The sequence below is a fragment of the Oncorhynchus tshawytscha genome, linkage group LG26 (assembly GCF_018296145.1).
Source record: "Oncorhynchus tshawytscha isolate Ot180627B linkage group LG26, Otsh_v2.0, whole genome shotgun sequence".
Lineage (NCBI taxonomy): Eukaryota > Metazoa > Chordata > Actinopteri > Salmoniformes > Salmonidae > Oncorhynchus > Oncorhynchus tshawytscha.
The window spans coordinates 5,599,496-5,622,169 of NC_056454.1; the positions used below are offsets into that span (position 1 = coordinate 5,599,496).

Below are 22,674 nucleotides of genomic sequence, written 5' to 3' on the forward strand. Positions count from 1 at the left end.
TATTCAAGGTCGCTTTGTTATTTTATTTTAAAACTAAAATGCTTGATTGCATTTCAAATCATGAATTACTCATATGCTGTGTGATGACATGAACAAATTAATGATTGATTGATACAGTAGCCAATATAAATACTGAAATATAGGCCTAAATAAGTTACGGTATTTAGAAATAAATTGGATGCGGTTCTAGGCCTACAGCACGATGGTGGTTAAATAATAATAATTATAATAATAAGAACAAGAAGGAAAAAGGAGTGTTAATATGACTATAAATATACTTTTTTGGACAACTTGAACAGTGTAAATAACACAAAATAAAGTATAAATAATAACAGAGAAGCTGTTAAAAAAAGTAAATCCTTTATCATAGCAAATATTAAAAACAGCCAAATTTGTGAAATTGTTTATTCAATCAGTAGGCTACACAAACAGGATTTGTCTTACTTCTGAAGATACAGAGTGCATTCGGAAAGTACTCAGACCCCTTCCCTGTATGTACATTTTGTTACGTTACAGCCTTATTCTACAATGGATAAAATCCTCAACAATCTTAACACAATACCCATAATAACAAAGCCAAAAGAGGTTTTTAGAAATTTGTGTATTTTGTGTATTCAGACACTTTGCTATGAAACTCAAAATTGAGCTCAGATGTATCCTTTTTCCATTGATCATCCTTGAGATGTTTCTACAACTTGATTGGATTCCACTTGTGGTAGATTCAATTGATTGGACATTATTTGGAAAGGCACACACCTGTCTATATAAGGTCCCAAAGTTGACAGTGCATGTTAGAGCAAAAACCAAGTCTATAATCAACAGTTAGGCTGTTGATTATAGACTTAAATAAATTGGGGTTTCCTCTCTCCTTTAATTTTCTTAGACAATTAAGGCAAGGGCTGTTTTCTCATCTCCTAATGCAATGTCAGAGTGATGGATAGGCACGAATCAGACAGGAGTCATGAACACAATGAAAATAATACTTTTTTTGCTACTGCTCGACTAAAGAAATCTCAGTTAACCAACAGCCTTTTGACCAAACAATCGACCAGTCAACTAAATTGGGTCAGCACTACAGTTCATACACACACGCTAAATTGATTCATTTTAGGCATTCCACATTCTTAACATGGTTTTAAAACTACATTTAGTACAGCACAAAATCAAGGGTCACCAACTCTGGTCTTGGAGAGATCCTGGGTGTGCAGGCATTTGGAACAAAAGCCTGCGCACCCAGTAGCTCTTTAGGGAAGTGTGAGTAAGATAAACCTGGGTCGTGTTCATAAGGGAACCCAACATATTTTTTTTATTAACCTTTTACAAGTAAAGTTCAGGAAGCCCCTCCCTGTTTCCGTCTGTTTGGTGCCTAATGAACACAACCATGCCTTAGAGACACAGAAAGTCCACACTCCCATGCTGGGGACCTGGTACCTGCTGCATATTGGCAGGTCTAGGGGAGCAAGACGACATACAGTAAGAAGATAACAGTTTGGAGAGATAGCTAGGAAAGTAGGAGGAGGAGCTTTGCTGGAGGAAGAGAGGAAAAGAGCAAAAGTTTGAGCCCTTGTAGAACACTGTATGTTTTCAAATCTGACTTCTGTGTTTTCAATGGAGTCTTTGTCAAGGTAAAGTAAAAGGCTCGGTACCCACCTTTGCGCCGACTGCTCCCGGAAGACCGAGTTCACCTGGGTCACCCTGTAGAGGGGGAATTTTCAAATATTTTAATTTCACATTTATTTAACCAGGTAGGCCAGTTGAGAACAAGTTCTCATTTACAACTGCGACCTGGCCAAGATAAAGCAGTGCGACAAAAACAACAACACAGATTTACACATGGGATAAACAAACGCACAGTCAACAACACAATAAAAAAATCTGTATCCAGTGTGTGCAAATGAAGTAAGGAGGTAAGGCAATAAATAGGCCAATAGTGGTGAAGTAATTACAATTTAGCAATTAACACTTGGAGTGATAGATTTGCAGATGAGGATGTGCAAGTAGAAATACTGGTGTGCAAAAGAGCAGAAAAACAAATATGGGATGAGGTAGGTAGTTGGTTGGATGGGCTATTTACAGATGGGCTGTGTACAGCTGCAGCGATCGGTAAGCTGCTCTGACAGCTGATGCTTAAAGTTAGTGAGGGAGATATGAGTCTCCAACTTCAGTGATTTTTGCAATTCGCTCCAGTCATTGGCAGCAGAGAACTGGTCAAATAAGGTGTTGGCTTTGGGGATGACCAGTGAAATATACCTGCTGGAGTGTGTGCTACGGGTGGGTGTTACTATGGTGACCAGTGAGCTGACATAAGGTGGAGCTATACCTAGTAAAGACTTATAGATAACCTGGAGCCAGTGGGTTTGGCGACGAATATGTAGCGAGGACCAGCGAGCAGTGGTGGGTAGTATATGGGGCTTTGGTGATAAAACGGATGGCACTGTGATAGACTGCATCCAATTTGCTGAGTAGAGAGTTGGAGGCTATTTTGTAAATGACATTGCCGAAGTCAAGGATAGGTAGGATAGTCAGTTTTACGAGGGTATGTTTGGCAGCATGAGTGAAGGATGCTTTGTTGCGAAATAGGAAGCAGATTCTAGATTTAATTTTGGATTGGAGATGCCTAATATGAGTCTGGAAGGAGAGTTTACAGTCTAGCCAGACATCTAGGTATTTGTAGTTGTCCACATATTCTAAGTCAGAACTGTCCAGAGTAGTGATGCTAATCGGGCAGGGGGGTGCGGGCAGCGATCAGTTAAAGAGCATGCATTTAATTTTACTTGTATTTAAGAGAAGTTGGAGGCCACGGAAGGAGTGCTGTATGGCATTGAAGCTCGTTTGGAGGTTTGTTAACACAGTGTCCAAAGAAGGGCCAGATGTATTCAGAATGGTGTCATCTGCGTAGAGGTGGATCAAGAAATCACCCCCAGCAAGTGCAGTACACCACAGGATGTTTTGTGCTGGTCAAGGGGAGTCAAGTCTGGAATGAACCAAGGGCTATATCTGTTCTTAGTTCTACATTTTTTGAAAGGGGCATGCTTATTTAAGATGGTGAGGAAAGCACTTTTAAAGAACAACCAGAAATCCTCTACTGACGGGATGAGGTCAATATCCTTCCAGGATACCTGGGCCAGGTCGATTAGAAAGGCCTGCATGCAGAAGTGTTTTAGGGAGCATTTAACAGTGATGAGTGGTGGTCGTTTGACCGCGGACCCATTACGGACGCAGGCAATGAGGCAGTGATCGCTGAGATCCTGGTTGAAAACAGCAGAGGTGTATTTCGAGGGCGGTCAGGATGATATCTATGAGCGTGCCCATGTTTACGGATTTGGGGTTGTACCTGATAGGTTCATTGATCATTTGTGTGAGATTGAGGGCATCTAGTTTAGATTGTAGGATGGCCGGGGTGTTAAGCATATTCCAGTTTAGGTCACCTAACAGTACGAACTCTGACGATAGATGGGGGGCAATCAATTCACATATGGTGTCCAGGGCACAGCTGGGAGCTGAGGGGGGTCTATAACAAGCATTCACAGTGAGGGACTTTTTCTGGAGAGATGGATTTTTAAAAGTAGAAGCTCGAACTGTTTGGGCATAGACCTGGATACTATTACAGAACTCTGCAGGCTATCTCCACAGTAGATTGCAACTCCGAATGTAGAGGTGATCAACTTGAATTGATCCCATTCAAATCCCATAGGTACTTATCTTCAGAAAACAATCAATGATGCCATTTGGTAATGACACAAGAAGCCATGATGAAGAGATGGAAAGAACTTGATCGTTAGAATCATTTGTGTTTTTTCTGTCACCTTCTCTCCCCTGGCCCCTGCAACTGCTGGGCGACCATCAGTACCAGGTGGGCCGGGTAACCCCTACAAAGCACAAGTTTAGGACTTAATATTATGTTTATTAACTTAATCATCATCATAATCATTACACTTTGCACACTATCAGCAGTGTGGTGGGTCAATTGATTACTCATATGGTCCTTTCACTGCAGATAGGTGACCTTCCCTCTTACATGATGATAAAGCACAGCACATCCCTTCCAAATAATCATGGATAAAAACACAATCAAACGCTTATGACTATTATGGTTCCACTGTGGTATGTTACAAGAAAGGCAAACAAACGGAGAGAAGGTTCCATCTCCTGAGGACCTACCGGTTGACCAGGGGCACCATCTTGCCCTGGGGGACCTTGGGGGCCAAACGAGCTAGAGAGCCCTGTACCAACAACGGAAGGACCTGGGGCCCCGGGGAGTCCAGGAGGGCCAGGCAAACCAGGCAGTCCCTACCACCCCAGAAAATACACAGAGAATACATCACGAATCATGACTATTGCATATTTCATTTTTGCCCATTCAACTCCTCTCCTCCTGCAACTGTTCTCCTAGTTTGTTGCTGCAAAAAATAAGGTACAATTCTCAGTCAATTTAGTCAAATAAAAATAAATAAATGAATACATTTTTGTCAGAGTAAACTGCTGACAGAAATCCATGAACTCTAGTTTGTAATAGTTTCAGCTTGACATCGGCTAAGTAAATCAAGGCCTTCCTTCAAATGCATTTCACAGCTCAAGACGGGATCCAATTTGAGGTAGGACGCTGTGCGCTCCTTGAGTTGGATGTTTTGTCAGGCGAATACATAAAACAATATGTACTGAGTTTGGGTTGTTTATACAGGTGTAGTGGAGCCCTAACAACGCTCTGGGATGAAGTTTCCCCTAGGTGCAGATCTAGGATCAGCTTCCCTTCCTCCAATCCTAATCTTAACCATTAGTTGGGAAAGTGCAAAAAAATACCAAAGACCGGCATCTAGGGGCAAATTGACCCTACACTCCTAACAACTGCTCTTGAACCAGTGTTGGATGACAAGGCAATCTATGGCCCTTTTGCTTATAGAGTGGAGCCAATATAAGAAAAGTGGACCTACCCGAAGAGCCTCCAAGTCAGGGAACCCAGAGCCTTCCATGTCCACAAAGGTCTGAAACAAAGAAGGTGAAATAGCTCACAGACGTCATAGAAGTCATGTGCTCCACAACTACAGTAGCTCTCTTGGCCCCTTCTTCCCATCTGAAATAATTTAGCTAAAATATGATTTGTTGATCTCAACTGACAATTTTTGGTATCAACAACCCTGTTGTGTTGGTTTCAGTGTCCTTTGCTAGCTGCAAGTGGTTGTAGAAAATACATAACTAGAACTTTGGCTGACTGAGGTCAATGTGGACTCACGGGCCGGTCGTGACTGGATGGCGCTGGGAGTCCTGGGGGTCCGGGAGGTCCACTGGGGCCCGGCTGGCCCTCACCACGGTCACCCTGTGGAGCAGACACACATGAACGATTGACTGCATTAGTAATTAGCTAGTAATTGCCCTAAGGGGACAAATAAACTTGTATTGAATAACCTAGCCATGGCCTGCGCACCGAATGGCAGCCTATTCCCTTCATAGTGCACTACTTTTGACTAGAGCCCAAGTAGCGTACTATAAAGGGAATAGGGTGAAATTTGGGACACAAACAAGGGGTACATCTCAATATGGTCATGTGTTTATTTACACAAGCTCTGAAGCAGTGTTTGAAACATTTCAATCAATAAGTCTTCTTTGACTTTTTCTGAACTGGATTGATCCCCCGCTCATGCTGACACTGGTCTTTGACTCATTGGGGAGGGCAATCCACAGATAACAGACTGCAACTGATGACTGCTGCATAATGCCTAGCCTGGTCCCAGATTTGTTTGTGTTTTCTTGCTAACTCCTATGTTCAGTGTCTTGCCAAACGACCATAAGAGTTGGTTATACAGCACAAAATGATCTGGGACCAGGCTACATTATGCCAGCTTCTCAAAACAACAATGTCATGCCATGACAGCATTTAGTACCTTCTCTCCTTTGAGCCCAGAGTCTCCTGGGGTTCCAGGGAAGCCTGGCGGTCCAACAAGGCCCTGGGTAAGAGACAGACCAGAGAGCTGACTAGTATCTTGAGAAATACAAGTACTGGCAGTTAAAGATGCTAAACCTAGGCTGTGTTTGAATACCCATAATAACATACTGTATACTACATATTTAATGAGTATATACTATATACTATTAGCTAATTTTAGTTTACTGTAAACGAGCGTTATCCCTTCAGTTGAGCGTACTAGCGCTTCGCCTGTCTACCGGAAGTTGATGCTGTTGCTATGCAACCTCTTGCTAGCTTGTTTGCATAACAAATAACTAGCTAGACATCTTACGATATCGGGTGTGTTCCTAAATTCAAATCTGGAGTGCCAGAGTGCGCTCATAAATTCAGAGCATTGTCAGATTGTCAGTTCGTAAATTCAGAGCGTTTCGCTTTCGGAGCATTCAGAGTGCACACTGGACGCTCTGGCCAAGGAGTAGGGTTGAACAGAGCGTTCTGACCCCATAACAGCAGTCAAGCACCCAAGCTAACTGGCTAACTTGCTAACTACTGTACTTCCAGATACAAATGAGAGAACACCTCACTCTAAGCATTTTACTCACCCTAGCAGAGATGGTTAGGTTGTTTTCATGTCATCCAGAGCATTAGTGACTAACTGTGCTGCTGGCAAAAATGTAATTCCGCTTTTTTGCAACTTACTTGAGAACCATCTTCACCAGGATCACCCTGTGAAGAGGAGGAAAATAAAACATAATTAAAAGTATGGTCTATGACACTGATCAAAAAGGAAATTATTTAAAACTTGAAGACACAACAGGTTAATTGCAACCACTGTTGACCACCATTTTATCTCCAGGTGTTAAACCATCAATACGCACTAAGATCACCCGCACAGGTCGTACAGGTTATATGAATGGAAAACTCATGGTAGTACACGCATTACTTTATATTTTCCAATTTATGCAATCCATTAATTACAACTTGTCTAATAAAGTATGGCTATTTATTATCAAGAAGAGAAAAAAATATATCCTGGTCTAAGTTGTCACTAAATAATTAAGTTATACCTGTTAGTTGCACTTGGGCATAAACGCTAAGCACTATTCCAGGTAGAAGTTGTCCATAGGCACAGATATAGGATTACCCATAAGGCTTAAATAATCCTACTGTGGCCACGTTCCGATTCTCAATACTTCTCCCGAAGTGACCATGAGAGCTGTAACCTTCCGAAGCGTTCGAGGTTAGGTTGGACACAGTAGGATGTTTTCCCTCTCATGGATTTAACAATGGTTGAAACTCCATTGGGCCAATGTTTACCCCAATCCAATGCTTTTAAATCCATGACGGGGAGTGTGCAAGTGCAGTGGGATAAATATGGAGAATCAGATAACGGCTGACTGAATAACTTTCTTATTGATTGCCCTCTGCTGGTATTGAGGTGGAAGGTCAGGGCAGGCAACTCACAGGCTCTCCGTCGGCTCCTGCGGGCCCCTCAGGGCCTGCAGGTCCCGGAGTTCCAGCTGGTCCTCTGGGACCCGCAACCGTCTGAATCACGGAGCTGTCGCCACGTGATACCACCTCAGCCGCGGGCCCCGGGGAGCCTGGTGGTCCGGGGGGACCAGCGGGGCCGGGGTCGCCCTTCGACCCAGGGTATCCGAAGCCTGCTTTTCCCTACGGAGACAATAGGACATTCAAAAAGTTATACATCTTTATTGTTTCCAAAGAATACCCTCTTGGTATGGAGACGGAAAGCATTATGTTAGCTTCAGGAACAACCTTTAAAAATAAAACTGGTTGTGTTGTTCATAACAATATGGGTAGAGTAATTAGTACATCATGCTACACATACTAGATGTAAATGTGACTTTAAATAAAGATAATAAAGAAGATGATAATGGTGGGAGTTGTCATAATTTGTTGCAGTTCAGGAGGTGAACTAATTTCAACATTCAGTCACTACATCTTGATCAAAATGCATTGACTGATCATAATGAGGTTATATAAAAAGGTATGGAGGAGACCGATAATAAAATACAAAAGACCAGCACATGAACACGACAATTGGAGTGCCATTCATTATTATGTGGTTATTTGGACAACAGGTTAAGAAGTAGTTTACACACACATCTAGTAACTTGCAGGTGCACGGTACAAAAAGTAAAGTCAGAAATACTTTAATTTTATTTAACCTTTATTTAACTAGGCAAGTCAGTTAAGAACAAATTCTTATTTTCAATGACGGCCTACACCGGCCAAACCAATTGTGCACCGCCCCATGGTATCTCGCAATCACGGCCGGTTGTGATACAGCCTGGATTAGAACCAGGTAAAAAAATCCCGACACCTGCTTTCTGTTGAACACCCGTGCAGTTTTATTGTGCAACGTTTTGACATTAAGGTCTTCGACCAGACAATAAATAATAAACCTGAGGGAGCATTCAACGGTATTTGGGACCACAACAAGGTGATAATAATAGATCATTTGAACATACCTTCATTCCCTTTTCTCCAGGCACACCCTGCAGGTAAAAACACAAAAGAACATTTTAGTATCTACGTATGTATATGACCAAACAATTTTGGTGTGTTTGAAAGCAATACGACGTATGGGTGCAGGCTTCACCTGGTCCCTATATGAGTTCTTTCAAAAAGCATCCTTCCACAACTAGCAAGTGTTGTGACATTGAGCATTGAGAAAAAGTGGTTAAGAAATAACACATGCACTGAATATAACAAACATTAGGAACACCATCCTAGTATTGTTTTCTTGCCCTTAGAAAAGCCTCAATTTATTGGGGAATGGACTCCACAAGGTGTCGAAAGTGTTCCACAAGGATGCTGTCCCATGTTGACTCCAATGCATCCCACAGTTGTGTCAAGTTGGCTGGATGTCCATTGGGTGGTGAACCATTCTTGATACACATATCAGAAAAACCCAGGAGCGTTGCAGTTCTTGACACAAACCAGTGCAGTTGGCACCTACTACTATATCCCACTCAAAGGCACTTAAATATTTTTTCTTGCCCACATGCACAAACACATACACAAACCATGTCTCAATTGTCTCAAGGCTCAAAAATCCTTCATTAACCTCTACAGGTTCGGTGTCCTCCCCACGGTACATGAGGTTGTAAGTAACAAAACATTTTCCCAGGACATAAGCATATATGATATGGGCAGAAAGCTTAAATTCTTCTTAAACTAACTGCACTGTCCAATTTACAGTAGCTATTACAGTGAAATAATACCATGGTATTGTTTGAGGAGAGTGCACAATTATGAACTTGAAAATGTATCAATAAACCAATTAGGCACATTTGGACAGTCTTGATACAACATTTTGGACATATGCAATGGTTCATTGGATCAGTCTAAAACTTTTAGCATACACTGCTGCCATCTATTGGGCAAAATCTACATCGTGCCTGTGCTGGAATAATACATTATGGCCTTTCTCTTGCATTTCAAAGATGGTACAAATAAATAAGATAAAAACCTTTTTTTTCTTTTAATTATCTTTTACCAGATCTAATGTGTTATATTCTCCTACATTAATTCAACATTTCCAAAAACTTAAGTGTTTCCTTTCAAATGGTATCAAGAATATGCATATCCTTGTTTCAGTTCCTGAGCTACAGGCAGTTAGATATGTAATTTTGGGTGAAAATTGAAAAAAAAGATCAGATCCCTAACCGGTCTCCTCCTATTCCTCTACACTGATTGAAGTGGATTTAACAAGTGACATCAATAAGGGATCAGAGCTTTCACCTGGATTCACCTGGTCAGCTATGTCATCAAAATATTTTTTGTTACACTCAGCGTTTATCCTGTATTCACTTCACTATATGGATATTGAACTCAGGTTCTAATGCACCTAGAGCATATGAAGCTTCTTGAGCTGCTTTGGTGTATGAAAGGTGCTGTAAAAAATAGACTTCAATAGAAAATAAATAGAAAATGAATAGACATTTTGGTCTGTCATCTTGAACACACCATAATGTTTTTTCATTGAAGTTTAAGACCAACAATGTTGTTTCGTGTAATTTTAATTAGTACACTGTATGAATGTGTCATCTATTTTGTTTGTTTAAAATTATTCAATAAGTCTGCACCTTCTCTCCACGTGCCCCTCCTCGTGTGCCCGACTCAGACCCAGAATCTCCCTTTGGACCGAAAGGACCCCTGTCTCCTTTCTCTCCTCTGTCACCCTTCTCTCCTCTAGATCCACCTGGGCCTTGAAAACAAAAGAAAGATAGAGAAAAAGAAAGGCAAAAGTTATTACCTCCTGAAAATAAATGTTTACAAAATGATGAACGGTTGCATCCTTATCCTAAACCAACATTTCCTTCCGCAGTTTACTGGCAGGAAATGGCTTTCTCGTTTGTTGGCCAGAGCATCCTTGTGTCCTTACTACCGACTGTAATTTATAGGTTGTTGAGAAGCCTTGGAGGATATGGTCATAACCTTCTTGACAGAGTTAAAATTCCACAACTGCACATTGTTTCCCATCATCTTTCCTGGTAAATTCTTTTTTTTTTTTAACCTTTATTTAACTAGGCAAGTCCACAAACTAGGCAGATTTGTACCTTGTTAAGAACAAATTCTTATTTTCAATGACGGCCTAGGAACGGTGGGTTAACTGCCTGTTCAGGGCCAGATTTGTACCTCGTCAGCTCAGGGGTTTGAACTTGCAACCTTCTGGCCACTAGGCTACCCTGCCACCCCATTCTACCAACCAAGCAGGCACTTTAATTTGGATAGACCCCCCCATTGCATGGCAATGCAACATGCAGAGTCTTACATATCCTGCAGTCCAGAGTGAGAGCATCCAACTCCGACACTTTGTGGGTGCATCTCAAGTGACTTCCTCTCTGTGTCCCTTTTCTTCCATCTCCACTGATGTGGAGATAAGAGCACATTCCTGGTAAATGTTGTGTTCGAGACCACCTAAAGCGAGACTGATTCAAGACTAAGACCGGAGGAAATCGAGTCTGAGTCAAGACCAAGACCGGAGGGGGGACAAGGGGTCCGAGACCGAGTCAAGATCAAGACCGGGAGGGGGACAAGGGGTTCGAGACCAGAAAAATGCAAGTCCAATTCAAGACAATTGATTGTAATTTTACCAAAATAACCACCATAATAAGAGATCAAAATGTCCAGTATTTCTGTATTCATATTTCAGAACAACATATGGATTCTTTAGATTTTCAGATAGAATTATTACTATTATTACTAACCCAAACACAGTGGTGAACAATGGGCATTCTACACCTTCAGAGAAGAGCTAAGGACATAAAGTAATAATAATTATTATATTACTATTTTCAATGATGTTCTGATTTAATCTCTTCAGTTTTTGTTGGAAAGGGTTAACACTGAAGACCAGCAAAAACACTTCAAAGTACTACTTAAGTAGTTTGTTGTGGTATCTGTATATTTTTTTGACAACATTTACTCCACTACATTCCTAAACAAAACAATGTACTTTTTACTCCTTACATCTTCCCCGACACCCAAAAGTACTAGTTACATTTTGAATGCTTAGCAGGACAGGAAAATTGTCTATTTCCTGCACTTATCAAGAGAACATGCCCAGTCATCCCTACTGCCTCTGATCTGGCAGACTCACTAAACACAAATGCTTCATTTGTAAATGATGTCTCAGTGTTGAAGTGTGCCCCTGCCTATCCGTAAAAAAAATATTTTTTTAATCGAGAAATGTTTGCCGTCTGGTTTGCTTAATTTGAAATGATTTATACTTTAACTTTTGATACTTAGTATCAAGTACATTTTAGCGATTACATTTATTTTGATACTTAGGTACATTTAAAACCAAATACCATTAGATTTACTCAAGAAGTATTTTACTGGGTGACTTCCACTTTTACTCGAGTCATTTTCTTTTAAGGTATCTTTACTTTTACTCAAGTATGACAATTGGGTACTATTTCCACCACTGGATAAATCTAGCTAGCTGAGGCAGTCATTGGTTAGGCCATCAAAAGCTAGATAAATGTATCTGCCATTCAACAGTATGGGGCAACATTTAGTAGTGACATTGGAATCAACCAAACACATTTTGACTTTTTTGACTTAAAAAAAAAAATGTATGGAAACTTTTGCCTTGTTGAAGGCCAACAGGTCACTGTGCAATAGCGAGCAGTAGTTTTCCCACGGTCTAGCTAGATAGCTTTTCTTGTCAGTAGTTTGCAGCGGCTGCAGCCACTGTTATCACAAAGTTCATTTCCAGAAATTCTGCACATTTTGCCATGTGGCGTAGAGAAAACTTAGCCGTTTTAAAGCAAGTTTGCTGCAATTCTACACATTTTACCATGGGTCGGAGGATTTTTTTAAATTAAAATTTTAGCAATCATTTCATGCAATTCTGATGTTATTTGTTAGGTTATTCTTGAAAAGAAAGAAGCTAAGTTTCAAGTGATCATCATCTGGTGAGTGGAACTGTGTTTTTTATTGCAGCGTGCTCGTTGTTGTTAGCCATCTCTTTGAAAATAACTTACGTGTGAAACACTGTTGCATTTAAAGTGGAACTGACAGCATTTTAGCAACATGAAATTGTATTAAAATCTGTTCATATACACCCCTGGGAAGAATATGACACAAGAAAATCTGACAAGAAGCGACCACTTGAATATGGTTGTTTTCATAAATTCTTAAAATGTTGGGGAATTACGTATACTAAGGCATTGTGAAAGCGGCAGTGTGTTTGGACAATTAATAGACACTGCAGCAAATAAAACCAAATAAAAACATGCATCTTGTCCAGGACCAGAGTCAACACAGACTGGTGAGCTATAGCCAATCAGAGCTACAGAAGACCTTTATACAAACAAGCCATTTGCCACACGGCGCTGCCATCATTCACTTTGAACTGGACTGTGTGTTTACAGGCAGTTGCAACAGTGCGACTTTAGATCATTAATACGCATTCGCCAAAAGCTACAATCGATTTTTGCAAATAAAATCAATTTCTGCAAATATGTAAACACCACGGGAGTTCTCTTACATTTGAGAACTTTACAGTCATATTGATCAATAAACCATGAAAAGGTAGGCACTCCCTCAGTTATACACATAAGCAACAACAAGATCAACAACTAATGCTAGCCTCTTGGTACTAGGGGGCAGTATTTTCATTTTTGGAAAAAAAACGTTCCCATTTTAAACGGGATATTTTGTCAGGAAAAGATGCTAGAATATGCATATAATTGACAGCTGTCGATAGAAAGCACTCTAACGTTTCCAAAACTGTAAAGATATTGTCTGTGAGTATAACAGAACTGATGTTGCAGGCGAAAGCCTGAGAAAAATCCAATCCGGAACTGCCCCAGGTTTTGAAAGCGCTGCATTCCAATGACTCCCTATTCGGCTGTGAATGTACCATCAACGAGCTTACGCTTTCTACGTATTCCCCAAGGTGTCTACAGCTTTGTGACGTAGTTTTACGCATTTCTGTTGAAGAATAGCCGTAGGCGGCCACATTGCATAAGTGGTCACATGGTGGCTCCGAGAGAGATTCTCGCGTAAAATACAGAGGTAGCCGTTACTCCAATCGGTCCTAGTGAAAAACTAATTGTCCCGACGGATATATTATCTAATCGATATTAGAAAAACACCTTGAGGATGGATTCTAAACAACGTTTGCCATGTTTCTGTTGATATTATGGAGCTAATTTGGAATATTTTTCGGCGTTGTGGTGACCGCAATTTCCGGGCGATTTCTCAGCCAAACGTGAAGAACAAACGGAGCTGTTTCACCTACAAAATAATATTTTGAGAAAAAATGAACTTTGGCTATCTACCTGGGAGTCTCATGAGTGAAAACATCCGAAGTTCATCAAAGGTAAACGATTTAATTTGATTGCTTTTCTGATTTCCGTGACAAGGTTGCCTGCTGCTAGCAAGGCATAATGCTATGCTTTCGATAAACTTAAACAAATTCTTGTCTAGCGTTGGCTGTAAAGCATATTTTGAAAGTCTGAGATGACAGGGTGATTAACAAAAGGCTAAGCTGTGTCTCAATATATTTCATTGTGATTTTCATGAATAGGAATATTTTCTAGGGATATTTATGTCCGTTGCGTTATGCTAATTAGTTTCAGGTGATGATTACGCTCCCGCATGCGGGTTTGGGAGTCACAAAAGGCTAGCTAGAGCAAGATGAGCTCAAATCTAGCTTAGATATGCTAAGTGTATAACATTCATTCAAGTTGTTGCTAGCTAACCAAATGGCACCTGCATCTCTAGCTGTCTATAGTCACTGAAAATCAATGAGGAAAAAAAGTCAGTCACTCACCCAATCACTTTTAAAAAATTAAGGAAACAAGGAGGCAGCTATTTCCTGTATCGACCTGTAATTCCAGGCAGAAACCCACCTGATTTGAGCCTTACCTGTTTAGTTAAAAATATATATACAGTTGAAGTCGGAAATGTAAATACACTTAGGTTGGAGTCATTAAAACTTGTTTTTCAACCACTCCAAAAATGTCTTGTTTTGGCAAGACATCTACTTTGTGCATGACACAAGTACTTTTTCCAACAATTGTTTGCAAAAAGATAATTTCACTTATAATTCACTTTATTACAATTCCAGTGGGTCAGAAGTTTAAATACACAAAGTTGACTAAACAGCTTGAAAAAGTCCAGAAAATTTTGTCATGGCTTTAGAAGCTTCTGATTTGAGTCAATTGGAGGTGTTCCTGTGGATGTATTTCAAGGCCTACCTTAAAACCCAGTGCCTTTTTGCTTGACATCATGGGAAAATCAAAATAAATCAGTCAAGACCTCAGAAAAAAAATTGTAGACCTCCGCAAGCCTGGTTCATCCTTGGAAGCAATTTCCAAACGCCTGAAGGTACCACGTTCATCTGTACAAACAATAGTATGTAAGTATAAACACCATGGGACCACGCAGCCGTCATAAAGATGAAGAAGGCGATGCATTGTCTCCTAGAGATTAATGTACTTTGGTGTGAAAAGTGCAAATCAATCCCAGAACAACAGCAAAGGACCCTGTGAAGATGCTGGAGGAAACAGGTACAAAAGTGTCTATATCCACAGTAAAACGAGTCCTATATCAACATAACCTGAAAGGCCACTCAGCAAGGAAGAAGCCACTGCTCCAAAACCGCTATAAAAAAGCCAGACTACGGTTCGCAAATGCACATGGGTACAAAGATCGTACTTTTTGGAGAAATGTCCTCTGGTCTGATGAAACAAAAATAGAACTGTTTGGCCATAATGACCGTCGCTATGTTTGGAGGAAAAAGTGGGCGGCTTGCAAGCCGAAGAACACTATCCCAACCGTGAAGCATAGGGGTGGCAGGATCATGTTGTGGGGGTGCTTTGCTGCAGGAGGGACTGGTGCACTTCACAAAATAGATCATCATGAGGTAGGAAAATTGTGGATATTTTGAAGCAACATCTCAAGACATCAGTCAGGAAGTTAAAGCTTGGTCGCAAATGGGTCTTCAAAATGGACAATGACGTCAAGCATACTTCCAAAGTTGTGGCAAAATGGCTTAAGGACAACAAAGTCAAGGAATTAGAGTGGCCATCACAAAGCCCTGACCTCAATCCTATAGAAAATGTGTGGGCAGAACTGAAAAAGCATGTGGGAGCAAGGAGGCCTACACACCTGACTCAGTTACACCAGCTCTGTCAGGAGAAATGGGCCAAAATTCACCCAACCTATTGTGGGAAGCTTGTGGAAGGCTACCCAAAACATTTGACCCAAGTTAAACAATTTAAAGGTAATGCTACCAAATACTATTCCCACTGGGAATGTGATGAAAGAAATAACATCTGAAATAAATCATTCTCTCTATTATTCTGACATTTCACATTCTTAAAATAAAGTGGTGATCCTAACTGACCTAAGACAGGGATTTTTACTAGGATTAAATGTCAGGAATTGTGAAAAACTGAGTTTAAATGTATTTGGCTAAGGTGTATATTAACTTCCAACTTCAACTGTATACACACTACCGTTCAAAAGTTTGGGGTCCCTTAGAAATGTCCTTGTTTTTGAAAGAAAATAAAAACATTTTGTCCATTAAAATAACATCAAATTGATCAGAAATACAGTGTAGACATTGTTAATGTTGTAAATGAAGTGAAGAGGCGACTCCGGGACGCTGGTCTTCTAGGCAGACATCCTCTGTCCAGTGTCTGTTCTTTTACCCATCGTAATCTTTTATTTTTATTGGCCTGTCTGAGATATGTATTTTTCTTTGCAACTCCACCTAGAAGGCCAGCATCCCGGAGTCGCCTCTTTACTGTTGACGTTGAGACTGGTGTTTTGCGGGTACTATTTAATGAAGCTGCCATTTGAGTACTTGTGAGGCGTCTGTTTCTCAAACTAGACAATCTAATGTACTTGTTCTCTTGCTCAGTTATGCACCAGGGCCTCCCACTAATCTTTATATTCTGTTTAGAGCTTTGTTTGTGCTGTTCTGTGAAGGGAGTAGTACATGGCGTTGCTCGAGATCTTCAGTTTCTTGGCAATTTCTCGCATGGAATAGTCTTAATTTCTCAGAACAATAATAGACTGACGAGTTTCAGAAGAAAGTGCTTTGTTTCTGGCCATTTTGATCCTGTAAACGAACCCACAAATGCTGATGCTCCAGATACTCAACTAGTGTAAAGAAGGCCAGTTTAATTGCTTCTTTAACCAGAACAACAGTTTTCAGCTGTGCTAACATAACAAAAGGGTTTTCTAACGATCAATTAGACTTTTAATATTATAAACATGGATTAGCTAACACAACATGCCTTGGAACACAGGAGTGATGGTTGCTGATAATGGGCCTCTGTACGCCTATGTAGATATTCTATTAAAAAATCAGCCGTTTCCAGCTACAATAGTCATTTACAACATTAACCATGTCTACACTGTATTTCTGATCAATTAGATGTAAAAAAAAACGGTGCTTTTCTTTCAAAATCAAGGACATTTCTAAGTGACCCCAAACTTTTGAACGGTAGTGTCTATATATTTGCCTGTTTTGCATGTTATTTTGGCATTAATACATCACATCAGTTTTCAAAACAATATAAAAAAATGAATTGTGTTAATAAAGCCGCATACAACATGCTCTCTTTTTTGCTTTCTTGAGTAAGGCAGCACCAAACCGCAGGTGTTTCAGCTAGGGATGCATGACATATCGGTTAACAAATCGGACAATATTAGCTAAAAATGCCAACATCGGTATCGGCCTTTAACGCCGATGTCAAAGCTACCGTGCATACCTTTATAATGTAGGTACATGATGTAATGACGCCACATGAAATGGTGCACTACAGGTGCAACACAGCATTCCTAACATAGCCCACAAGATCTGCTGTGTGGATGGAGCAGTCAAAAAGTCGAGTCGTCATTTGAAAGAGTAAGAACATTTCAGTGAGACAACTCAAAAGGTGAAATCCATTAAAGCCAAGATAATGGAACTCATTGTCCTTGACAGTCAACTGTTCTCTGTCGTGGGTGATGTTGGCTTTCGCCGACTGGTCGGGCACCGGTACACACTACCAAGTGTGCCATTTTCAGCTGTTGCCCTACCGGAGTTACACAGTAATACCGTCACTGCTTTTAGCTTCATGACATACATACACTTTGAAATGCCATTTGGGTCGTTGCGTGTCAAAAAAGATAGAGTAGCACTGTCAAAGCTGTACAAAAAAAAGAAAACAAGCAAACACAGTTCACGAAAGATGTGTTTACAATATCGCGTTGGTAATAAAGCATCATTTGTTCGACCGCAACTTTTGGGGTAGCTAGTTTTGGCTTGGAAACTAGCTAGCACCAATACAACCAGCATGAAAACAATGACCAGTAGAAACTGCAGTCATTTTCAGTATTCTTAGCAATGACATAGGAATCCTTGTGAGTAAGTATTAGCTAGGTTGCCACTTGTTGTTCGCCTAATGAAATTGAACTTCAGTTCATGAAAATAATAAATAACGAATAGTTAGGCAGCTTAACCCTGTTGGCCAAACCTATGGTTATAGGCAGCCAGTTAGCTTCAACTGGCTAGTGAGGCTCGGCTGGACCGGGTTATGTATTGTGAAGCTAGCCACAATAAGGATAAGGCACAATAGTGGAATTTGCAGTTTGCCTTCAAAATAAAAGTATGTAATTGACAGTGATGCAAATATATACAAATAGTGGAATTATGCCATACTTTTATTTTGAAGGCTAACTGTAAAGTCATCTGTTGTGGCTAATCCTTATTGTGGCTAGCTTCACATAGATGGGTCCAACCACCGTTAATCAAATAAGAACTGTCTTATAAATTAGGGTTATTTTAGATTATGAAACCTAGCTATAACTACAGAAACAGATTGTCGCTTTGCCATGTTTTGGGGGAAGAAAATTATTTGCATCCATGAACTAGCTAGCTTTTTTTATGAACATCACAGTATTAAATTTTTTTTTAATTTTATTTCACCTTTATTTAACCAGGTAGGCTAGTTGAGAACAAGTTCTCATTTGCAACTACGACCTGGCCAAGATAAAGCATAGCAGTGTGAACAGACAACACAGAGTTACACATGGAGTAAACAATTAACAAGTCAATAACACAGTAGAAAAAAAAGGGGAGTCTATATACATTGTGTGCAAAAGGCATGAGGAGGTAGGCGAATAATTACAATTTTGCAGATTAACACTGGAGTGATAAATGATCAGATGGACATGTACAGGTAGAGATATTGGTGTGCAAAAGAGCAGAAAAGTAAATAAATAAAAACAGTATGTGGATGAGTATGGGGATGAGTAGGTGCGCAAGACAACTTTACCATCATCACAGCATACGTATCGATGAATCGTTGAGACACATGATATACGAATGATGGTGTAATCAATGTGTAACGACAAAAGTTAATGAACGCTTTAAATTATTATGTGACGTGCAGTCAAGTTCAGGCCTGATTGGGCAACAAGCTTGTTTGACACGTCAAATAGTGTTATTTGACACATCAAAGAGTGTTATTTGACATGTCTAAGTGTTATCTTTTTTGACATGCAAAGACCCAAACGGCGTTCCATAGAAATCCTGGTTGAGCATGAAATGACTGAACAAATGAACAATCAAACAGCACAGCAAGTAAGTGAAAGAAATAGGTTTTGATGATGTTTTACTGGTAATGGGGACATACATAAATGCCAACAAAATAACATTTTGGTCAGTGTGGTGTGTGTGGAACCTTTATTTATCTAGGCAAGTCAGTTAAGAACAAATTCTAATTTACAATGATGGCCCGGACGACGCTGGGCCAATTGTGCGCCACCCTATGGGGCTCCCAATCACAGCCAGATGTGATACAGCATGGATTCGAACCAGGGACTGTAGTGACACTTCTTGCACTGAGATGCAGTGCCTTAAAATGCCGCGTCCATGTGTGTGTGTTAACTATTTAACTGTACTAGAATGCTTAAAAGGCCGTACATTTTTAAAATATCGGTTATCGGTATTGTTTTTTGGGGCAAGGAAAATAACGGATATCGGTATCGGTCAAAAATGTTATATCGGTGCATTACTAATTTCAGCCTAGCTCAGTGCTTTCTGTGGTGGTGGGGCAGCCAGCGGAATATACAGAGCGTAGGGGTTGGCAATGTTCTCTAGTTGCGCCGTGAGTGGATCATGTCACTCATGGGGACACCACGTCACCGCAAAATCTACAGGGAGAGCACGAAAAATCAAGCCCCTTGGGTGCTGCATAGATTTACATTAGAGTGCCCATCCAAGAAGGCTCAAAGTCATTGGCCACAGATCATGTGGCTTTGCTTGAACTGATCATGTCAACATAATACTTTAAAATCTTAGCTAGCAAGCTAGACAAGCAGTCATCGTCATGAATCAATTCGAAAATCTACTGGCAAATCCTTTTCAAGCCTTGTCATATGAAGAGGAATTATAGATAAAACATATCGGTGCTCATCGGCCATTGGACATAAACATTACTCAACAAGTTGGAAATCACAAATTCAACAATGATTGTTTTTTTAAGAATCAGTGGCAAACTGCAAGTGTTGCAAAGCGATCACTAGCATGCTATTCAGTGGAGAGGGTGTGTTGTCCAAGTCTGGGTATAAGGGTCTCTTTTCCAAGCTTAAAAGGATAAACATTCACATGCAACACCATGTTCTGCCATGTTCAAAACAACTGGAAACTCGGAACTGGGAAATCTCAGACTTCATTAAGTTTAAGACAACTGCGAACTCTGGGGGGGAAAAAACAGTTTTGAACAGTCATCGAACTCGTAATTCCAAGTCGGGAACTCGTGACTCTTTCTAGAACTTCGACCTGAAGATCACTGATGTCAAAATTCCCAGTTCTCTTAAAAGCACCTTAAATCCAGAGAATGCCAGACTTTGATGGCAAAATTTGCCCACAAGACAGCCGCGTCCCCTTCCCGTTCAAGTGAGCACCACACAACAAGGTAAAAAAAAATATTTTATGCTGCTGCATAAATTATTTAATATGTGAGGGAGATACGTATACTGTAGCTAAGAAAGTAATACTAACACAATAACTGTCACGACTTCTGCCGAAGTCGTTGCCTCTCCTTGTTCGGGCGGTGCTCGGCGTTCGACGTCACCGGTCTTCTAGCCATCATTGATCCTTTTTTCATTTTCCATTGGTTTTGTCTTGTCTTCCCACACACCTGTTGTCAATCCCATTCATTACCTGTTGTGTATTTAACCCTCTGATTCCCCTCATGTCTTTGTCAGAGATTGTTATTGTCAGTGTAGTGTGATTGTTTGTATAGGTGCGCGTCGGGTCCTCGTACCCATGTTTTGTGTTTATGTACATAGAGTGTTATGGAGCATACTCCGTGGACTTTAAAAGACTCCATTTTACACTCCATTTGACTCTCCTGCGCCTGACTTCCCTGCCACCTATTACACCTATGCATGACAGAATCTCTGAACCAAATATATGAAGTCAGCAGGAGAGGACACTATGCCCATGGAGCTGGAGGAACGCGTTCAGGAACAAGCGAGGGAGCTTGACGTTATCAGCTCCGTATTGGATCACATTGTCATGAAAATGGCTCGCTGGGAGAGACAGGGAGTTTCTCCATCGCCACCACCACCACAACCGGAATCTCCCGTGAACGTTTTTCCCTCTCCGGAATCGAGGATCCATTTATCCCTACCTACGGGATACAACGGAGATACTGCCGGCTGCCAGGGTTTCCTCCTTAAACTGAACTTGTATCTAGCCACGGCCTCCCCAGTACCATCTGACCGTGAGAAGAGTTACGCCCTCGTCTCATGCCTCACCGGGAGAGCACTGGAATGGGCCAGCGCTGTGTGTAGTAGGGAGGATGCGGCGCTGGACCATTTTGAGGAGTTCACCCGCCAATTCCGGATAGTATTCGATCACCCACCTGAAGGCAAAGCAGAGGGTGAGCTTCTCTATCATCTGAGGCAGGAGACGAGGAGTGCACAGGATTTTGCTTTGGAGTTTAGGACCTTGGCTGCCGGCGCTGGATGGAGCGACAGGGCTCTGATCGACCATTACCGTTGTAGTCTACGCGAGGACGTCCGTCGGGAGCTGGCCTGTAGAGACACCACCCTCACCTTCGACCAGCTGGTGGACATGTCCATCAAGCTGGACAACATGCTGGCTACTCGTGGACGTCTAGATCGGGGTCTGGTTGTTCCATCCTCCCGCACCCTCTCTCCCGAACCTATGGAATTGGGAGGGATGGTGCGCAGGGAGACCGGAGGGGGTTCCCGCTCGAGCACCATTCAAGGTCGCGGAGAGCACACTGCTGGTCGGGGCCGGGTTGGTTCCTCTGGAAATAGAGAGGGCAGGCAGGGCATTCTGGCGTCACCCCAGGTGAGTAGGCACCATTCTCATCCAGAGCCCTCTGCTGCACTAATGTTTGTCTCTGTCTCTTTTCCTGATTTTTCACCGCATTCCCAGTATAAGGCGCTAGTAGATTCGGGTGCGGCTGGGAATTTCATTAATAAAAGTCTAGCTCATAGTTTAGGGATCCCTATTGTTCCTGTGGATATGCCTTTCCCTATTCATGCCTTAGATAGTCGACCATTAGGGTCAGGGTTTATCAGGGAGGTAACCGCACCTTTGTGTATGATAACGCAGGAGGGTCACAAGGAGAAGATTAGTCTTTTCCTTATTGATTCTCCTGCGTATTCTGTGGTGCTAGGCCTACCCTGGGTTAGTCATAACCCCACTGTTTCTTGGCCACAGAGGGCTCTCACGGGGTGGTCGCGAGAATGCTCAGGTAGGTGTTTAGGGGTTTCCGTTGGTGCTACTACGGTGGAAAGTCCAGACCAGGTCTCCACCGTGCGCATTCCCCCGAATATGCCGATTTGGCTCTCGCCTTCTGTAAAAAGAAGGCGACTCAATTACCACCCCATCGACGGGGGGATTGTGCGATAGATCTCCTGGTAGACGCTGCATATCCCAAGAGTCACGTGTATCCCCTGTCGCAAGCGGAGACGGAGGCTATGGAGACATATGTCTCTGAATCCCTGCATCAGGGGTTCATTCAGCCATCCATTTCACCCGTCTCTTCGAGTTTTTTTGTGAAAAAAAAGGATGGCGGTTTACGCCCGTGCGTTGATTATCGAGGTCTTAATAAAGTCACAGTGAAATATAGTTACCCGCTACCTCTGATCAATACGATTATTGAGTTAATGCACGGGGCACGTTTTTTCACTAAATTGGATCTCAGGAGTGCGTACAATCTGGTGCGAATTAAGAAGGGTGATGAGTG

At 41.5% G+C, this 22,674-nt stretch overlaps 1 protein-coding gene across 3 annotated transcripts in view; it reads right to left on the bottom strand.

The window, feature by feature from the left end:
- The window catches only part of LOC112225087 (collagen alpha-1(XVIII) chain), a 179,044-nt gene that overhangs the window by 40,076 nt on the left and 116,294 nt on the right, over window positions 1-22,674 (bottom strand). For all 3 annotated transcript variants that reach the window (XM_024388712.2, XM_024388710.2, XM_024388709.2), the window contains 10 exons: window positions 10,015-10,136; window positions 8,395-8,421; window positions 7,367-7,573; window positions 6,602-6,628; window positions 5,880-5,942; window positions 5,231-5,314; window positions 4,932-4,982; window positions 4,162-4,290; window positions 3,807-3,869; window positions 1,651-1,695 (listed from right to left, as the gene is read on the bottom strand). In XM_024388712.2, the coding sequence (XP_024244480.1) occupies window positions 1,651-1,695; window positions 3,807-3,869; window positions 4,162-4,290; window positions 4,932-4,982; window positions 5,231-5,314; window positions 5,880-5,942; window positions 6,602-6,628; window positions 7,367-7,573; window positions 8,395-8,421; window positions 10,015-10,136 (818 nt within the window). The remainder of the gene's footprint in view (window positions 1-1,650; window positions 1,696-3,806; window positions 3,870-4,161; window positions 4,291-4,931; window positions 4,983-5,230; window positions 5,315-5,879; window positions 5,943-6,601; window positions 6,629-7,366; window positions 7,574-8,394; window positions 8,422-10,014; window positions 10,137-22,674) is intronic.